The 18,999-nt window shown below is 44.8% G+C and overlaps 3 protein-coding genes across 3 annotated transcripts; all 3 read left to right on the top strand.

The window, feature by feature from the left end:
- The first annotated feature begins 234 nt into the window (after positions 1-234).
- On the top strand, positions 235-5,807 carry LOC117866480 (uncharacterized). The gene is made up of 2 exons (XM_034750687.2): positions 235-405; positions 2,000-5,807. The coding sequence occupies exon 2, from the start codon at positions 2,176-2,178 to the stop codon at positions 5,101-5,103; it is 2,928 nt and encodes a 975-aa protein (XP_034606578.1). The 5' UTR covers positions 235-405; positions 2,000-2,175; the 3' UTR covers positions 5,104-5,807.
- A 10,771-nt stretch (positions 5,808-16,578) lies between these two features.
- On the top strand, positions 16,579-17,682 carry LOC117866250 (L10-interacting MYB domain-containing protein-like). Its single transcript, XM_034750410.2, has 3 exons — positions 16,579-16,822; positions 16,898-16,914; positions 17,009-17,682. Exons 1-3 carry the CDS (start codon positions 16,609-16,611, stop codon positions 17,567-17,569), a joined length of 792 nt encoding a protein of 263 aa, XP_034606301.1. The 5' UTR covers positions 16,579-16,608; the 3' UTR covers positions 17,570-17,682.
- An 83-nt stretch (positions 17,683-17,765) lies between these two features.
- On the top strand, positions 17,766-18,999 carry LOC140220279 (uncharacterized). The gene is made up of 2 exons (XM_072290298.1): positions 17,766-18,453; positions 18,524-18,999. Exons 1-2 carry the CDS (start codon positions 17,766-17,768, stop codon positions 18,997-18,999), a joined length of 1,164 nt encoding a protein of 387 aa, XP_072146399.1.

Here is an 18,999-nt window from a genome sequence, read left to right as displayed (position 1 = left end):
AAGGCCGGCGAGTGGTAGTCCTCGTTCCCGCGTCTTGCTCACGATGGGGCACGCAAAAAGGAACCTAGCGGTGCACTCGCGGCTCGCTCGGTCGCGATAGGAACGGTGTGGCGAAATCCCATACATTGGATTGGCATCCTGTGATACTGATTCTTGCTTTCTAAGTTTGTACAGGTGGGTTGGTTTGCACGGTTGATTTGAACAAACATGTTGGGTAGGCCGAAGGGGTAGCAATCCAAACAGTAATGACCAACATAAAGCACCAGCCGCCTTCACTGGCTAGCTCCACGGCGCGAAACCCTCCCCCGCCCCGGCCGTTCTCCCTCGCCGGCTTGCCGCCGCCGCCGCCCTCGCTCCGCTCCAGGACCCCACACGCCCCCAGCTCAGGCAATCGAGGCCACGCCGGTGAGTCGCCCTAACCCCGCCGCGGTCGCGTACCATTTCCCCCTTTACCCTCTGTTCCTACCTGAGCGTCTGGGCTGATGGATGCGGGGTCGCCGGTGGGTCTCTCCCGTTCGTCTCGTCCTTCGATTAGCGCGGGGGCGGCGGCCGCGTCAGTCGCTAGCCGCTCTCAAGCTACGGCATTTTGGTTTGGTTGGCGCCTAGCCTAACGCGGTGGGGAATCAAGACTGTAGCATAGAGACCCCACGTCTCGTGTTTCGTAGTCAGTAGAATGCTGAAAGGGACTAAATTTGTTGCCTTGAAGCGAAATCGTCGCAAGATGGTCCTAATTTCTGGCGTTTCTTGGAATGTTTCCGCTGAGATGATACTGTCTGCAGTCTGCAGTGTTTCCGTCTGAACCCTTCTGAAGGGAGTGTGCTACTGCAGTAATGTTTTGATTGATGATAGAGCTGCGGTGGTTTGGTGGAACGGTCAGGTATCCTGTATAGAGGGATACATTTTCCACAGAAAAAAATCGTTTTTGCTCAAAGGGATTAATTTTAGTGGCTTAAAGTGTGAAATCGTGCAAGACGGTCCTAGTTTCTAGCGTTTCTTGGATTGCCTCCGCAGAGATTATATCTGCAGTGTATTTCTTTCTGAACCCTTCTGAAGAGAGGGTGCTACTGCAGTAATACTTTGGTTGATTATAGTGCTGTGGTGGTTAGTGGAACAATCAGTTACCCTGTTTAGAGAGAGACATTTTCCAAAGTCATTTTTGTTTCCTGTACTTGTTGTATTTAACAAAAGTAGTTTAGATTGGAAGCTGATGGGTAGCATGTACATATACAGTTCTTTCCATTGTGTAGAGATGTTTGGTAACGAGTTAATTGTTTAAAAAAAATCCAAAGAGGAGGCTTCCTATATCCAGGTGTGAATTGGTGGGTGGAACAGGGAGACTGGTAACATTTTCTCTGGAGGGTACTTAGCTGAAGCTGATAATAGTGTTGCTTTCTTGATTTGAGATATTTATACTATGCTTCTTTATTTTCATGTGCTTGTCTAGTGTTTTCTGCTTATCTGTTGATCAAATTTGGGATCTTGATTTTCTGAGATTGATCTGATGTCTAGCTTCTAGGAGCCTAGAATTCACCTTTCCATGCAACTATTACTGTTTAAAACTTCCTTCATTAATGCCTAATTACCTGATTAGCCAAGTAATGGTGACTGACTCAGGGTTGCTGTGCAGATAGTTTTGAACCATAAATGAACTCAGACCACATACCCATGACAGACAAGAAATTGTGAGGGCAATTAGAGATTCCGTCAGCATGAAGTTGAAATACCGAGACCTGAATTTCTTATCATGCACCATTTCAGAATTGCATATGTATTATCATGTTAAACTCTAGTAGACATAAACTTAATTGTATTTGGTCATAATAAATTTATGCATCTATCCTGAATTCCTGATGCACATAGATAGTTAGGTTAACTTGTCCGACGCTAACATACTTGTTGTGTAGTTAACAAAACATTGCAATTGTTGGCTCTCCTGTATTTTTACAGGGCACATTTTCTTTTCTGTTACTACCATAACAGATTCTCTTTATACATACAGGACCTGATGCAGCAAAAGTTCTCTTCGTATAATTTTGTTGCATAAAGTGATCCAGAGATCTGCATCAATATTGCTTGAAGATACTTGGTTCCTAAAACACATGTTGGTTGGGGCATACTAATGTCAGGCTGATACAACATATATTGAGCTAATTTTGGGAGAGATTGTTAATTGGTATGATGGAATGCAACAGAGAAGAGGGCTTAAGAGCAAGGCAAATTGCTTTATTGAAGCTTGAAAAGAAAGACTTTTGGGGTGCCCAAAGGATTGCACTTAAAGCTCAAAGGCTTTATCCAGAGCTTGAGGACTTGTCCCAGCTGTTAGCTGTCTGCGAAGTCCATTGTGCAGCAGAGGCAGAGATCAATGGAGACTTGGACTGGTATGGTATTCTTCAAGTGGAAGCATCAGCAGATGACATGGTCATACAGAAGCAATACTGCAAACTTTCCTTTTGGCTTCATCCTGATAAAAATATTCTTCCTGGTGCTGAAGCTGCTTTCAAGTTGGTTTCTATGGCTCATAAAATATTGCTTGATCCTATGATGAGATTTCTGTATAACATCAAAACACAATTTGTTATCAGAGAAGTGGCAAAGAAGGCTACACAACTATCAGATGATACTTATGCAGACAAAGGTGATACAATAGGACATAGGGTCCCATCTGATTTTATATTGGTGTTCAGGACCATATGTCCACACTGTCAAAAGCAATTTCTTTTCTACCGACGGAACTTTTTGGTCCGCTGTGATGGCTGTGACAAAACCTTTTTCACGTTCAAGCTGCATGAGGAGACTGTGCCCTTGAGATTCCTACCAGCTGCACCTTATAATGCTCAAGTTTCATCCGAGATGTTTTCATGTCGCCCCATTCAATGGCTTGAATACACAAAGCTTCGAACTACAGGGAGGGAGATGCATTCCAGACCACCAATGAATGCCACACAAAGTGATGAACATGTAAAATGGGATGGTGGGCCATGTGATGATAGACAAGGAAACTGCTTAGAGACAAAAGGCGAGGCAGTTCAGTTATCAGCAGTGAACCCAATTAACTCTCCTGCACCTGCTGTAGGTAAGGAAACAACTGAAAGCCTGCCACAGGAACCAAACTTTGTTGCCACTCAGAATATGAGAGAAGATGCACCTGCAGTGTCAAATGCCACAGGATTGTCCAATCTTCAGTGGTTTGGCAAGAGAAAGCAAGATGATGGCACTAACAGTAGCCACAACATGGACTGCTGTAACAATAAGAGGCAGAGGAACTTTGATTCAGTCTCCAATGCCAAGTTGAGTGATCATAAAGTGTATAGTGAGAATGCTGCTGGTGTTAGCAATCAATCTTCTGCTCATCACCCCAGCAAAGTTTGCAACCCAGAGGAAGGAGACACAACACATGAAGAAAATCAGCAAATTTACAGGAAAGGTACTTCTGATATTTCTACCCAGAGGTCAGCTGGGAATTCTATGATTTCCTGCAGTTGTCCTGATATCTTTGATTTCGAGTACTTCAGGGATGCCAAAAGGTTTGCAGTTGGTCAGATTTGGGCTCTTTATGATAAACGTGATGTCATGCCAAGATTTTATGCTCAGATAAAGCATTTTGATGCTTCCAACTTCAAAATACATTTTACTTGGCTGGAACATGTTGCAATGGATGAACAAGAGAAGAAATGGACTGATAAAAAACTGCCTGTTGCTTGTGGAAACTTCCGCTTACAGGAAACAATAGATACATCACAAGACAGGTTCATGTTTTCTCACATTGTTGCATGGACAAAAGGTAAGAAAGGAAACTTGTACAGCATATATCCTAATGGGGGTGAGGTGTGGGCTCTTTACAAGGGATGGGGCATGCAATGGAGCTCAGATGCAGGTAACCATGGATCCTTTGAGTATGAGGTTGTGGAAGTCTTGTCAACTATGTCAGCTAATGATGATGCCACCGTTATCCCATTGGTCAGGATTAATGGTTTTGTCAGTTTATTCGCGCAAGCTAAGGGCAAATCCTCATTTGTTATACCATCAAATGAGCTACTTCGATTTTCGCACAGCATTCCCTTTTATAGAACGAATGGAACTGAAAAGGTTGGTGTCCCAGAAGGTTTTATGGAACTTGACACTGCATGTCTCCCAGCTGACCTGGATGCAGCATTTTCTTCTGTCTCTCTTGTCTCTTACATGTTTCTCGGCAGTATGATAGGCGACATTGATTTGACTGCTGAAACTACAGATAGTGAAATGGATTCTGGAGATGAGCCGATTGCTCGAAAGGAGAATCCCTCAGAACCAAATGTTTACCACCCAATGTCTACAGATGACACTAATGATATTTCTTCTGAACAAAATACATTGTTGCAGAAAAATGCCCATGTTGCCAATGAATTTGGAGAGTCCGTTCAACAAAACTGCTTGTCCTCCAATCGTTATCCATATCCTGACTCTGATTTCCATGATTTCGAGGAAGGCCGCTCGTGCAAGAAGTTTAAACACGGACAAATATGGGCTATATACAGCGATGTTGATAAATTCCCCAATTTCTATGCCTGGATAAGAAAAGTCGACCCAGAACCTTTCAGGGTGCATTTGACCTGGCTTGAGGCTTGCCCTCAATCAGAGCAGGAGAAACGGTGGTTAGAGCAGGACAAACCTATCAGCTGTGGTACATTTGAAGTTCGGAAGTGGAGAACCAAGTATGATACAACTGGTTTTTTCTCCCATTTGGTAGATGCTAGACAAACTGGCATTAAGTGGCAATTTGAGGTTCTTCCACAAGTTGGTCAGATCTGGGCCATCTACATAAACTGGGCACCTGACTGGGTTCCATCCAGCACCGATACTTGTGAATTTGCTGTCGGTGAGATCATTGAGTGCTCTGAAGCTGGTACAAAGCTTACTATGCTCACTCAAGTTGGTGGCTTCAGATGTGTCTTTAAACCCAACGATAGAAAGGAAGTCCTAGAGATTCCTGCTAGAGAGAACTTGAGGTTCTCCCACCGCATACCCTCGTACTGTCTGACCAAAGAAAGAGGCGGCACGCTATGGGGCTTCCATGAGCTTGATCCAGCTTCTCTCCCTGATGTCTTTCTGTACGGGGACACGTGATGAGGTTCTTGTTTGGAAATATTGAAGCTGAATGGGAGTAGAGCTGGACCTAATTATCACTAAGAATATAATGGCTTTTTATGTTCTGTTATCGAAACCTTTTAGTGTACATATGTGCCATTCAGTTTAGTCTCACTGAAAACCAAAACCATGCTAACATGTTAATTGGAGGGCGTCCTTTGTTCTTCATTTGCCATTCTGTACTAAGGGCAAGCCCTTCATTCACTGCTACTTCGTGTTAGTGCATCGGTGCTTGTAGTCGTAGTTTTTGTTTACCAAGCTCATCACATGTCCTATGTGCCAGTCAGGCAGTCACTGTTGTTGGACAGCAGCAATTCTTGTGAATTTGCCATCGGTGTGATCATCTACTGCACTGAAGTTAACGCAAAGCTTACTGTCAGTCCTCTCTCAAGTTTGCATTACAGTACTGGTGGCATCCGGTGACTCGTGATCGCCGTAGCAGACTTTTTGGAATAGCAGAATTAGACCTGATTCTCTTTAGGATTATTAGGTCATGATATTCCCAACCTTCCGGTCAAAACCATGTCAGCCTACTAGTCATGTAGGATTAGGGGCATTATGCTGTAGATTGCTAACATTTTGTAACCAATGGCAAATCCTGTGTTCATTGATACTCGGTGTCAATTTGTGTAAGGTTTCTTGTATTGCAGAGAGTAACTCTTATTTAGTTACCAGTCTTCTCATATGCCTTGTGTGATGAGTGACTAAGCTTTCGGTCTCAGTACCTGTCGTGGAAATGGAGCACCTTATCAGTTATCACCGTGAACCTGGGCATTTCGATTTTGGCCTTCACAAGCCCCTCCACGTTCCGGTCACCGGCCTCGCCGTCCTTCCCCGTGGCCGCTCACGACGCCACGCTGGCGATTGTCCGCGTCTGTGCGCCGCCGCGGCACGGTTATTGTGCCAGTGCCCTGTGCCCTGAAGACTGCACGGCGAGCTGCGAGCACCACATGTCCACGGGTTCGCCGCCATTGAGACGTCGTCCAAGAAGAAGCAGCCGCAGCAGTGGAGTCGTGGCCGATCGTGTCGCCGCGCCGCAGTACGTGCCGCACCACCGGCTGCCACTCAGGCCACGTCCTGAAGGGCGAAGGCGGCGCCGGCGAGCGCGCTGTGCTGGCCGGACTGGGCGGTGGACGGCCGGCAGGGCACCAACCACCGCGCCGTCTCCGACGCCGACCGACCCCTTGCTGTTGGCGAATGGCGACACCGTCCCCCTCGCCTTGGCGGCGCCGGCGCCGCGCGCGGCCAAGCACCAGGACATGAGCGCGCCACGAACCCAGGCGCTCAGCGCCGACGACGACAGGCCGGCAGGTCTCTCGGCGGCACGTCGGCCGGGTCCACCCTGCTTGCGAGCTAGCCCTTTCCACGCGCGGAGCGCGGGCCACGGCCTACACGTTCGCCATCGGCCACGCGATCCCCTTCACCAGGCAGTGCGCGCGGCGCGCGTGCGCCCCCCGTGCCTTCAGCCGGTGGCCGTGCCGGCGGCGCTAGGCTCCGTGGCGCCGGTCGAGGTAACGCCCTCGAGGGCTCGAGGCACATGGCGCTTGAGTGAGAGGAAGTGTCGCCGGGAACTGTCCGTGCCACGCGGCCGCTTTGATTTTGTGGCGGCGCAATGCCGATTGATCGATCGGAGCATCAGCAGGCAAGGCGTCTTCGTCTAGGATACGTTACCCCGGTACTCCCCGTATCACGTATCCAATACGTATTCGCGTATCCGTATTCGATACGGCTTTATACCTCAAATTTTTCAAAATTTTGTAAAAGTTGACGTATCCACGTATTCGTATCGGGTATCTGTATTGGTGCACTCTTTGACCTCCCTTTCCGACCACTGCTCGCTGCCACGTTCGTGGCAACTTCTTTCCCTACATCTCCTACCGCCAGTGGTCACCCCGGCCCCCGTCTTCTCTGCCCCGACCGTATCATCTCGTGGACCAGTCAGTTTATCATCATAGCCGTCCCTTAAATACCTTAAACCTTAATTTTCCTCTGAACCGCTGGAGTTGGTAGTACCTTAAACCTTAATTTTCCTCTGAACCGCTGGAGTTGGTAGAGTCGTAAGGGCAACTTTAGTGTATAATCTTTTCATGTGGGTGTTAGTCTAGACATGTCCTGAGTTGCTAACTTAGCTCAAAATGCTCCAACATCTTAGCATTCTGGTAAGTTAAAGGGTGGTGACGGTTATAGATACCTGAGTATTCTCATGAAGAGCCCAATGGACCACTAATGAGTCGGTCCGACTTGATGAAGAAGGCAGAAGATAGAGTCCAGCTAGGGCTCCCCATAATCAGTTGTGATCCAACTAGATCTCATCTATAGTAACTGACTAGGGAACTTGCCATGTAACTCTACCCCTCCGATTAGATCTCATCTACAGTAATCGATTAGGGAACTTGCCATGTAACTCTACCCCTTGGAGTATAAACGGGAGGTAGGAGGACCCCTATGAGGACATCCAATCCCTCAACACAACAACCAACACCCGAGCGCAGGGTGCAATACAATCACCAAAACAGGACGTAGGGTATTACGCTACACTGGCGGCTCGAACCTGTATAAATCTTTTGTGGCAGAACCACCCAAATTAACCTTGCTAAAGTATGCTCAACATCGCCTCAAATGCGAATAGACACTTTAATCGAATTAAAATGGTAGTCTGTCGGGTTTCACGCGATACAACCCCGTGTTTCTGATTGAAACAAGCATACTCATATGAAGACGAGTCCAAAGATTACAACCATCTAGGTAATATATTACATGTCCCAAATTAAGTTATTACAAGATGATTGTTCAAATGCATAAAGTAGTGTTCAGAGTTCAAAGCAGCGGAAAACAACGATAAGTTTAACATCAATACATAATACAATGGTGTAGCTTGCCATAATATCAATCACCACGATCCTCACCAACCAAGGATGGATCCCACTCAACCGTCCAACCCGGAGGGAGCTGGGACGGCCAAGTCACACTAGCAATCAAGTCATTCACATCCATATTACATGAAAACATAGCCACAAGCAAGACTGAGTATACTAATACTCCGCAAGACTTACTCGTCAGGTGGTATCTAATCCAGTGACTCCTAGACATGCAAGGCTTTTTGGCTGAGGGGTTTATTTTTGCCAAAAGATTCTAAAGTGGGTCCTTGCTTTCAAGTTTTAGCATCAAGTTCTAGTTGATTAACCAAAGCACCTATTCTAAACAAGCATGGTAGAACAAGCAATTTAATCAAGCATCAATATTAATCCTCATCCTTGTTCACCTTCTTACTCAATGCAGGAAAAAAGGTTAAAAAGGTCCCAAACTGTGAGAAGCAGACGATTCGAATTGAATTTCTTAACCTTGGACCTAAACACATGACATATGCGTAGCCCCACGGTTCACATATATCAGCGGTTCCCATCAATTCGCGGAGTTTGTTCAGAGTCCACTTCTCTTGGATACAATGCCCCACGGTTCCGGAATGACGCCGCAATGTGGCTGCAGTGCAGCCACATGAGGCTGTATGAGAACCCAGTTCTAGAGAGAGCGGGGTAAAGGTCCACACTGGTTCAATCAGGTACTACGCTTACTGATTCCTCATACTCTCAGCATGTGTTTAGTACGTTCAAAAACTTGACCAAGACTCCGACACGTTTCAACCTTAGCAGTTTTTCCTCTATACAAACGGAGCATCAATAATTGCAGAACATAGTACCAAGCCCCGCCTATCAACCTTACGAGCATCACGATGACCACTATCCCAATGATAGCCATCGCAGTCTGATGGGCCGCACCATATTCATAATGGTTGTCTTGGCCTTCCTGGAGGCATACCAGCTGTACCTGTACATGGCCTCAGGTTGGTTCAAGGTGGCGCTGATACGTAGCTACATCACCTCACCTTTTCTGCAAACAAGCTATTGTTCTGAGATGATCATACATCTTCTCTTGATGTTGAAGGCTTTTCGCCCATGGAAGGGCAGACTTGGCCAGTACTGTCTCCTCGAGAATCTTGGCCGCCAAAGTAGGATTAAGAATTGTCTGCATTGTACTACACTGCGCCGGATGGACAAGTCCAAGAAGGGACGCAAGAATTCAGTCAAGCTGTCCGAAGATGTGAAGAAAGCCATCATTGATTCCCTACTAGGAAGCAACGGACACCTGACAAATGGGGTAACATCGCTGCAAAAAAATGGCGTCCATGGTGACCTCTCCTGAGCATGTGATGCTACTGCTACCGACGGAGCGGTGACTCGCACCATTCTTGTCTGGCACATTGCTACAACACTGTGTGAGCACCAGCTGGATAAAGAAGGCAAAGAGGTAGAGGCGGTTAGAACAGCCTCCACTTTATCGAAGTACTGCATGCATCTGCTCGCTTTCGCACATAACCTCTTACCTGACCACATCTCTATATCGGAATCCATACTTGATGAGTCAATTGATAAAAAAGGCGACCAGTGGCAGTGACTAGGAAAGCTACTCAAAGGGGCCAATGATTTGGAGAGCATGTGTAAGAAACTATTGAAGATTAGCACCAATGACGGCAATGACGATGAAGCTCCGCTTCTTGCACAGGGCGCTCAGCTTGCAAGGCAGATTGAAGGCATACAAGACTCGCAATTGCGGTGGAAGGTGCTATCTGATTTCTGGGCGGAGATGATACTGTACGTCTCGCCGTCCGACGATGCCTGGGCGCACCTGGAACTCGTTGCAAGAGGAGGGGAGTTCATCACGCACCTTTGGGCGCTGCTCACGCATGCCGGTGTGCTGAAGCAATGCCCTACAGGGCCAAAAGATGTTGTGTGATCTGTCCAACCAGTGCACAAGTAGCAGTCCCCACATATCAACCTAGTGCTTGTAAGTTGTAACATCCTATGCATATTGCCTACAGTCATGTTGGGACAGACCAACTTGTGGCACACCATGAGTGAGTTAGTCCGTGTCGTTTCTGTTGTCAGATTTTGGTCAGGGTCGGAGTCTATAATTTCCGCATTCAGGTTGTTGGACGTGCACGCGTCTTAGGTGACCACTAAAGCCATGATCCGTTGACCACTTGGGTCACGATCACTATTTATGTTGCATAAATAAAGGGTTGGGGAAGAAAACTGAAAACGCACTCTCCCTCAGTTGCATCTGTTCGTGTGTGAATCGAGCAGGTCCTGTTGCAGCAGAGATTATTGACCCTACCACTGGCGTGAAGTTTCATGCATATTAGGATTCGAAGTACTGGTTCCCTCAGCGAATCCACCGAGGGCTCTGTAGGCCTCGGACACATGTTTGTGGCAGGCCTTGGTATCCTGGGCCTTGAGCCAACTACCTGGTATTGAACTTGGTAGCTCCGGGCCTTGGTACACCTGACATTGAACTTTGCATTGGTTCACTGTCTTCTCGCACCTATGGGACCTAGGGTCAGAGCTGCATTGGCGTCTGAAGATGGCCCTTCACCTTCCTCGAATGCAGAAGGATCATGTTTGTCATTATTCCAGACGTGGACTTTCTTGTTCGTGACATGAAACAATATGAACTTATTTGTTCAATTTGAATATAGTTTATTTGACATTTAACCTAATTTGTTCAGGATATGTACTTTCTTATGAGAATTCAGGAGGGGCTTGCCCCTCCTTTTCTATATATGTACTTTTTTTGGTCACTTTGTAGAATAGTTTGTCTTCTGTTTACTTAATTTATTCACTTCGTAGTATAATTTCACACATGAGAGTTATAATGGTAAATGTAAAGCCATTTAAGTTGTACTTTTAAATAATAAAATATACTCCTTTCGTCTAGAAAATAATATTATTTTAGATTTGTCTTAACTCAAGTTATTTTATATTTCACCAAATAAGTATCATTAGATTTATTGTGAAATATGGTTTCTTAATTATGACACCCAATCCAAATTTAGATGGCCCAGTAGTAGCCCATGAGCGTAGGTGCGTATGTTTAGTACCACTTGAGTAAGGGTGGAGCCAACTTATAAACTTTGGTCCTCCAGTCATAGCACCTTCAGGTTAACCCTTTTACACAAAGGAAGGATAAAAGTGTAAGTAGGGTGCTATGTGTACGCGTGCCCGCCCCACGAAAAGACTGCGCAGTGCGGTTTTGATGGATAGGGTGTTACCAGGGTATCAAAGCCAACCCTCACGATTGCGCGTACGGATCAGTGTGCGGACATATGGCGCATGACGCGTGTAGACCTGGATTGTAAATACCTACGTATGAAATTATCAACAAATTAATACAACTTGAAGTACTAAGTAAAAAAAGAAAAGTAAATTGCAAAACTACAAGTCAAATAAAATTCAGGTAAACGCGGAGGCCTGACCAAGTCGTGGTAAACACCGAGCTCACTGTTTGAATACCCATGATTGTATTCACGTCCTAGCTAGCAATATCCATTGGTCATACTCCCTCGGTCTCATAATATAGCTATGTTTAGACTTTGACTTTTCAATTTTGATTACGAATATCAATATAATCATAGAGACTAAACATAAAAATGATTATGGACCAATTACGTATACTCACAACACTATACGTCATTGCGTGAATGATGCACAAATAATGATTGTTCATTGTCCATTATTGTACTGTAGTAATAGTATAATATTAGTAGTATATATCTTTGTGGATCAGCGGCAGGTTCTTGAACAATTCAACTTGATCAGATCAAGTTAGGTTCATGTGTGCATGTGTGTTACGCCACATACGTAACCGTATAGTAAGCACCGAGTCAGAAACCGGGCAGATCTTTTGCTCATGACTCCTGAACCCCAACTCCATGAACCATCCCACGACAGGGAACCGACGACCATTTCATAACCCCCAAAGGTCATGAGCACATAAGCATCCCAGGATCGAGCGACCAAACAAATCTAGCAGATGCAACCGAGGAAGGACGAAGGCAGCAAGCGGAACTGACGGCAGCACCAGCCACCACGGAAAGAAGCACGAGAGACGACCAGAAGACCCCACAGTGGTCGCACTAGATGCATGCGGCGGCCTGCACTGCGGAAGAAAGGATCGGAAGACACCTAGCATGCAGACGAAGACAGTACCAGGGCCCCTATTGTATTGTACATGCTTGCATTCCCATCCCCATCATTTAATTTCTATGTCTATTGGTGCGATTTAGTGATATAAATATTGATACTATTCTGTAAATTTGGCTAAATTTTAAATAATTTGACTTAGGACAAATACAATTACTTTCTTTTAGGACAAGGGGAGTAATGGCTAATAATTATTAGTTGGTGATGTGGCTTAACGTGGTGGTGTGCTTTTTTTTCGTCATCACACCAGTGTGACCTTTTTGGATATGCGGCTCCATTCCAAAATGTAGGTCTTTTTTTTACTTTAAGATACATAGATTTTGCTATGCATCTAAATATAGAGTTATGTCTAGATACATAATAAAATCCATATATCTAGAAAAGTGAAAAGGACCTACATTTCGAAAAGGAGGGAGTATCACTTAATAACGTATACTTGCCTTTGTCAGTTCCAGTTACATATAACTTAGATGATGCTCAAGGGGCTTCCATGGACAAAGTGGGCTTCCATGGACTAGGTATGTCTTCGCCTGATTTGGTGCTCTGGTGGGCTTATTTCTTAACTCTTGAGCCACCAAGCTAATGAACTGATGAATGCATTACATACGTGTTATTCCTACCCGGCCGTATGATCGTACGCCTCGTTTAATGTGAAATAGTTCCTCCGAAAGTTTCTTTTAATGCAAATTCAATTAAATAGATGCCAATGACCACATCATTTTATAGTGAACCAGAACACTGCACACTTGCAGCTTCTTCCCCAAGTGGAATATGGAAAAGGTCACCATATATAGCTATGAGACACTAGTAGGGTCAGCAAAGCAATGCAATCGAATGCTTACGTGTCATGATTCCTTCTACTACTTGTTTAAGATTCCATGACACTGAAGACAATTTTAGGATATGTTCATTCCACATGTACCCACTTGCCACTTTAGCACAACCTGCATGACCTTTGGCCTAATCTCATGCGACAGAATGATCACTTTATAGCACCAAACTGAAATTTGATACATTGACCTCACAGCAGTCAAAGTCTAATCCTGGGACTGAATCGACTTAATCTTTAAATACCACCCCATCAGTACTGGTTCATGCTGGCAGCATCAATACCGGTTCAAACGTCTCTCAAAGCCAGACAATAATTGGGCCTGACATATGAAAAAGCTTGCTCCAGTACGCACAAAATTATTGATGAAAAACATTAGCAAGTACTGGCACCGTTTGAAAATATTACAAAGGCTTTATTTTGTTTTGGTAGGATAACCATTTGATGACCAACTACATATCTTCCCTGAAAATGTCGAGTGTGCTGAGATATGTGAATCTTCCAAACCTCACAACGTTAACGATCCAGCGTTTTGGAATTAATACTCCACGGCAGAAGAGATGACTTCAACTTTTGTTGGGGTTGCATGGGCTACCTCCACTACAAATACAAGAACCTTCGTTAGGTTGATGGAGCTTGACTGTAAAGGAAGAAGATGGACCCTCTAGGCCGTGCTTTTATTTAATGATGATGGCATAAAACAACATGCATGTTGATCATTTCGTGGTACTGCGAATGAGTAATAAACTGTTCAAGAGAGGAATGGGTATGTCTTTGGCGTGGCTTGCAATATGGTATTATATTTGCAGTTTGGTTAATGGAACATATAGTATTACGTCTTGGAATGATTGATGTACATACGGATAGTTTTGTATGTAAGGTCGTCGTTGAAGTGATAAAAAATATTAAGTCATCGAGCGCCACAATCATCAATCTTTTGTATATTTAGTACTTGATTACATCTTTGTAATATCATCAAATTAAATCCAGCTTTGTCCTCACGCAGAACGGGTGAAGATTCCCATGTCGTCACGTTTTGAAAGATAACGAACAATAACACACAATTGGGCCACCTGCAGCTTTATCATCTCCCAAGTGGAGTCACCATCACACGGCGGTTTTCATGATACCCTCGAAGCAAACACAAGTACTTACCACAAAATACTACACATGCGCCTGTGTTGCGTGATGTAAGCATGCCGTCACCAAATCAATGTATATAAGGTAATTCACGCTGTGTTTAATTTTTGCCACACTTCCATATAGTCTCCAAAAGGCATGTCTAGTCCTCGTCACTCCGACGAAACTATTTGTATACTTTTCTGTTGCTTTTTTTATAATTTATAGGATTTCTCTTTTTTTTTTCTAGAGTGTCCATCCTAGGTGGATTTACCTGGAGACTTCGAAAGGAACCTCCAATAATTAGTAATAGTAAGATACTTTTCCGTTGCTTAACTTCACACATACTAAATCAGTTTAAGATTCAAATGGGTGAAAGGCAACATGGTAATTCCAGGCCCACTTGTGCCACTTTCTTGGTCAGCATGCAAGACCTTTCTTGGTCTTCAAGCCCTGAGTCGCTACGAGAGCCTCGCAAGTCTATACCTAATCGTGCATGTCATAGAATGCCACTAGTTAGCACTTTATAGAACCAAACTGAATTTGATACCTTGAGCTATGATTAATTTACACCTAATCCCAAGGTTTAAGTACCACCTATACCTAGGTTCATTGCATTTTTCCATGAGCAAGCACAGCGTTAACAAATTGTGCGTTTTGGAATCAATGCTCCACGCATCTCTTCAAGTTGAAGGTTGGCTTCAACTTGTGCCATGAGCAAGTTTATTTAACTAAGTTGAAAGACTGACTGTTTGGCACGGCTCCACTCCATAACTCCAGCGACTCCAGCAAAAAAACCAGCCAAACAAGTCAACTCCAAAACTCCATGGAGCTACCAACTCCATGGAGCTGTAGTGCAAATGGGGCTGGAGTTTTGGAGCACCCCTTTTGCTGCTCCAAAATGTCCTCTTTTGAACCTCCTCGTGGAGTTGGTGGGTAATTACCCACCACTGCCACTGATTACACAAAAATAACGTTTCATCTGTTTGCCTCACGCCTCTCTTCCATTCTCCCGTGCGCCTCTGTTCTTCCATACAGGGCCTTCACCCGCCTGCCGTAGCCCCTGCCGGCGGCTAGGGTTGCGCCGGCGGCTAGGCTCGGCACCGCCGTAGCCCCTGCCGGTGGCCGGCTGCAGCGCCCCACCGCCGCCGCAGGCTGGCGGAGCCCCGCCGCCAAGTGCCCTGGCCCGAGGAGATCTGCCCGCCCGCCTAGTCCCGCCGGCCGCTGCACCCCTAGGCCCGTCGCCGGAGCGCCCCACCGCTGGCCCCTAGGCCCGTCGCCGGCCGCAGCTCCCCGCCGCAGGCTGCAGCTCCCTGCCGCCGGCCGTCGCGTCCTGCTGCAGAAGCCCGCCGCGGGCCGTCGCGCCCCTCCGCCGAAGGCCCGCCGCCGGCCGAAGGCCCCGCCGCCGAAGGCCGCCGCCAGCCGCTGCGCCCCGAGGCCGGCCATCTCGCCCCGCCGCCGAAGGCCGCTGCCGGCCACAGCGCCCCGCCGCCGGAGGAGGTCCCCCGCCGCCCGTTCACAAGGTATGCTTCCTGATGGTACTTTTTTGAAGTAAAATCAGAGGCCATGGTGTGATTGTACTCGTGAGGCCAATTCTGTTCGTGAAATTCATGTCCTGCTCAGAGCACACCATGATTTGCATGCATTTCGTTTTGGAAACATGAACTGGGTTGAATCTTTGCGAGTTCTTGTTACTGAACCTGTCCATGAAGAGGTCAAAGCAGGCAGGGGCGTAGTACTCGTGCCTGAGTGGGAATGAAAAGCTAGATGTATTGTATATCTTCCCAAATGGGAATGAAAAGCTAGATGTATTCATAAATTGTTATTTTCTGCCTTGTTATTATTCTTCAAAGATATTTGCATGCCTAGTCCATGGTTACTCATTTATCAACAACCTTGAATATGTTACATGTAGAGCATTTTTGTCGTAGTATATTATAAAGTACACTATTATAATAATCTATCTGTCACTGAGCTCTTGACGTCACTAGAATCCATGATATTTGTACGCAAAAAGGTGTACATCGGGGCATAGGTCGAGTAGGTTCATGTAGAAATATCCTTTTTGGAATGAGATTATAACCATGCCCGGTTTTTGTCATTCTCCGTTAATCTGTTGGGTCATCTGTGATCTGTATATACCGTACCCAAGCCTCCGGCGACGGGCCTCCGCTCCGTCAGAAGCCCGGCCTATTTCCTGGAGCGAATTCGCAACAAAATTTATGATATGTTTCTAATCATTGTCAATTGTTACAGAGAGCACATATCAAAAACACATCAGGAGGAGATCCCCCGCCATCCCTGGCATCTCGAGGAGTTCCGCCGGCCACAAGGTATGGCAACAACTTTTTTTTCATTAACTGAAATGCATCAGGAGTACACCTTTGATTGTGCCTTTGAGGTTGTTGTGTGTGTATGAAATTGATATACTCTAGTGCTCTGTGTGTATAAAATTGATATACTCGAGGCCTTCTAATATGAAATTTTTGAGTTCGATAGATGCCAGAAATTGATTGGAATTCGGAGAACACTCGAGTGCTGTGTGTGTTGTTTGCCGAACAAGTTGAAAAAGGAAATCGGCCAAACATACACTTGAATGCACTTGGTTATGCTGAGGTTGAGAAGGGGTTCAAGGAAAGGACTGGAATTGTGGCTACCAAGGGTCAGATCAAGAACAAATGGGACAAGTTGAAGGAAGATTTCAAAGCATGGAAGAAACTAATGCTAAGGCAAACAGGGACTGGTTGGGATCCTATAAAGAAGACTATTGCTATGGATGATGAATGGTGGAAAAAAGCTAGAGCTGTAAGTTGGTTAAAAAATTTTGCTATATTTTTTTGCATATGTCAAACCTGTTGATAATACTTATAATAATTTTATTATTATGTGCTTATTTCAGGACATTTCGGGTTGTGGCAAGTTCAAAAAGAAGGGCCTTGAGAATGAAGATGAATTAGCCAAGTGTTTTGCTGACATTACTACTATTGGTATTGATCATTGGTCTCCTCATGTTGTGAATGTTGAAGCAACCGAAAATGTTGATGTGACACAAGATGAGGCAACCAATTTTGAGCCAAAAGGTGATGATTTCATTCCTGAAACACAAGAGGAGGATATTGGTATTTCTCCTTCACCTGCGAGTGGCAAGAGACTGGCAAGGCCTGTTGACAGGAGTGGTAAAAAAGCGAAGTCTGGAAATGCATTCCTAATTCAAGAAGCAGTAACAAGTATGGCAAGTTCAGCCAATGAATATGTTTCGAAGAGACATGGAAAATATTCTATTGAGGAAGTGATGGAGGTTGTGATTGCTTGTGGGGCCGGCTATGATAGCAATGAACATTACATGACGTCTGAACTGTTTGTGAAGAAGGAGCAAAGGGAGATGTTCATGACCTTGCCTACTAATGAGATTAGGTTCAATTGGCTTAGGAGGAAGTACAATGATAAATATGAAAAATAGAAATTGGCTTAGTGAGAGTGATGTCATTTGTGTATGCTACTATTTTATTTTTGTCGCATGTGTGGTACATTTTATTTTATTGCATTTTATTTATGTATGACAGTTGTATCTTACATTTCATTTATGTCAATGTTCACATATGTCTTCAAGTGAGTCTGATGAATCTAGTGATTCTGATGGTGAATATTTTTTTAAAATGGTTGAGAGCTGTGGTAAGCTAGCACAAAGTTATCATGACTCATATATGAATAAGGCACCGCCGAGATTTATGTTTTCACAACAGAATGGAATGGGATGGCTGATGGAGACGGTAAACACTCCAGGGGAGTGCCATCGAATGCTTCGGATGAATGAGGTTATTTTTCAGGATCTTCATGATGTGTTGGTTGAGAGGTACGGATTTAAACCATCGAAGCACATGAATACTCTTGAAATGTTGACCATTTTCCTATTCACATGTGGTGGGTGTGAGTCAAATAGAAGAGGACAGAATAAGTTCAAACAATCAGGTGAAACCATTAGTAGAAAATTTCATGAAATTCTAAATTGTGTGGTTGCCATGGCACAAGATTTCTTGAGACCAACAGATCCTAATTTTCGCAATGTGCACAAGAGGATTAGGAATGACAAGAGAGCATACCCACACTTTAAGGATTGCATTGGTGCACTTGATGGAACCCATATTCGTGTGTATTTATCACCGGAAGAACAAGTGAGATATACTGGTAAGACTGGAATTGCAACTCAAAATGTGCTTGCCGTTTGTGATTTTGATATGCGCTTCACCTATGTGGCTGTGGGTCAACCAGGTTCTTTGCATGACACTAGTGTATTGTACCATGCATTGGAAGCAGATGTAAATGTCTTCCCACATCCTCCTCAAGGTAAATATTTTTCCTTATGTTCCTTTTCATATTTGTATGCACAAACTTATTTTATTTTACATATATGTAGGCAAGTACTATGTTGTAGATGCGGGCTATCCTAATCGTCCGGGGTATCTGGCTCCATACAAGGGTGAAAGGTACCACTTACCCGAGTGGCATCGAGGTATGGAACCAAATACTCCAAAAGAGAAGTTTAACCGTATACACTCATCTGTTCGTAATGTTATTGAGAAGTCGTTTGGAGTATTAAAAATGAAATGGCAAATCCTTTACAAGATGCCCGGTTATTCAATGGTCACACAAAAGAAGATTGTTGCTGCTACTATGGTTCTACACAATTTCATACGTGAACATGCTAGCATTGATGTGGACTTTGCTAATTTTGATAGAGATCCTACCTACATGCCTACTATTCCGGAAAGATACAACAAGTATGCTGTGTCTCAACATGCCTCTGATGGATCAACTTCGGAATCAAGCTTTGTGACTATGGACACCTTTCGTGATAGTATGGCTACATCAATTGCCCTAACATGGAATTAG

The sequence above is a fragment of the Setaria viridis genome, chromosome 8 (assembly GCF_005286985.2).
Source record: "Setaria viridis chromosome 8, Setaria_viridis_v4.0, whole genome shotgun sequence".
Taxonomy (NCBI): Eukaryota; Viridiplantae; Streptophyta; class Magnoliopsida; order Poales; family Poaceae; genus Setaria; species Setaria viridis.
This window is presented reverse-complemented; position numbering and strand designations above follow the sequence as displayed.

What these genes read in the sequence shown, in the direction of transcription:
- LOC117866480 (XM_034750687.2), top strand. Translation starts at nt 2,176, where the DNA reads ATGATGGAATGCAACAGAGAAGAGGGCTTAAGAGCAAGGCAAATTGCT.
- LOC117866250 (XM_034750410.2), top strand. Translation starts at nt 16,609, where the DNA reads ATGCCAGAAATTGATTGGAATTCGGAGAACACTCGAGTGCTGTGTGTG.
- LOC140220279 (XM_072290298.1), top strand. Translation starts at nt 17,766, where the DNA reads ATGGTTGAGAGCTGTGGTAAGCTAGCACAAAGTTATCATGACTCATAT. An exon ending in CTTCCCACATCCTCCTCAAG is followed by an intron (nt 18,454 to 18,523) that starts GTAAATATTTTT and finishes ACATATATGTAG; the next exon opens with GCAAGTACTATGTTGTAGAT.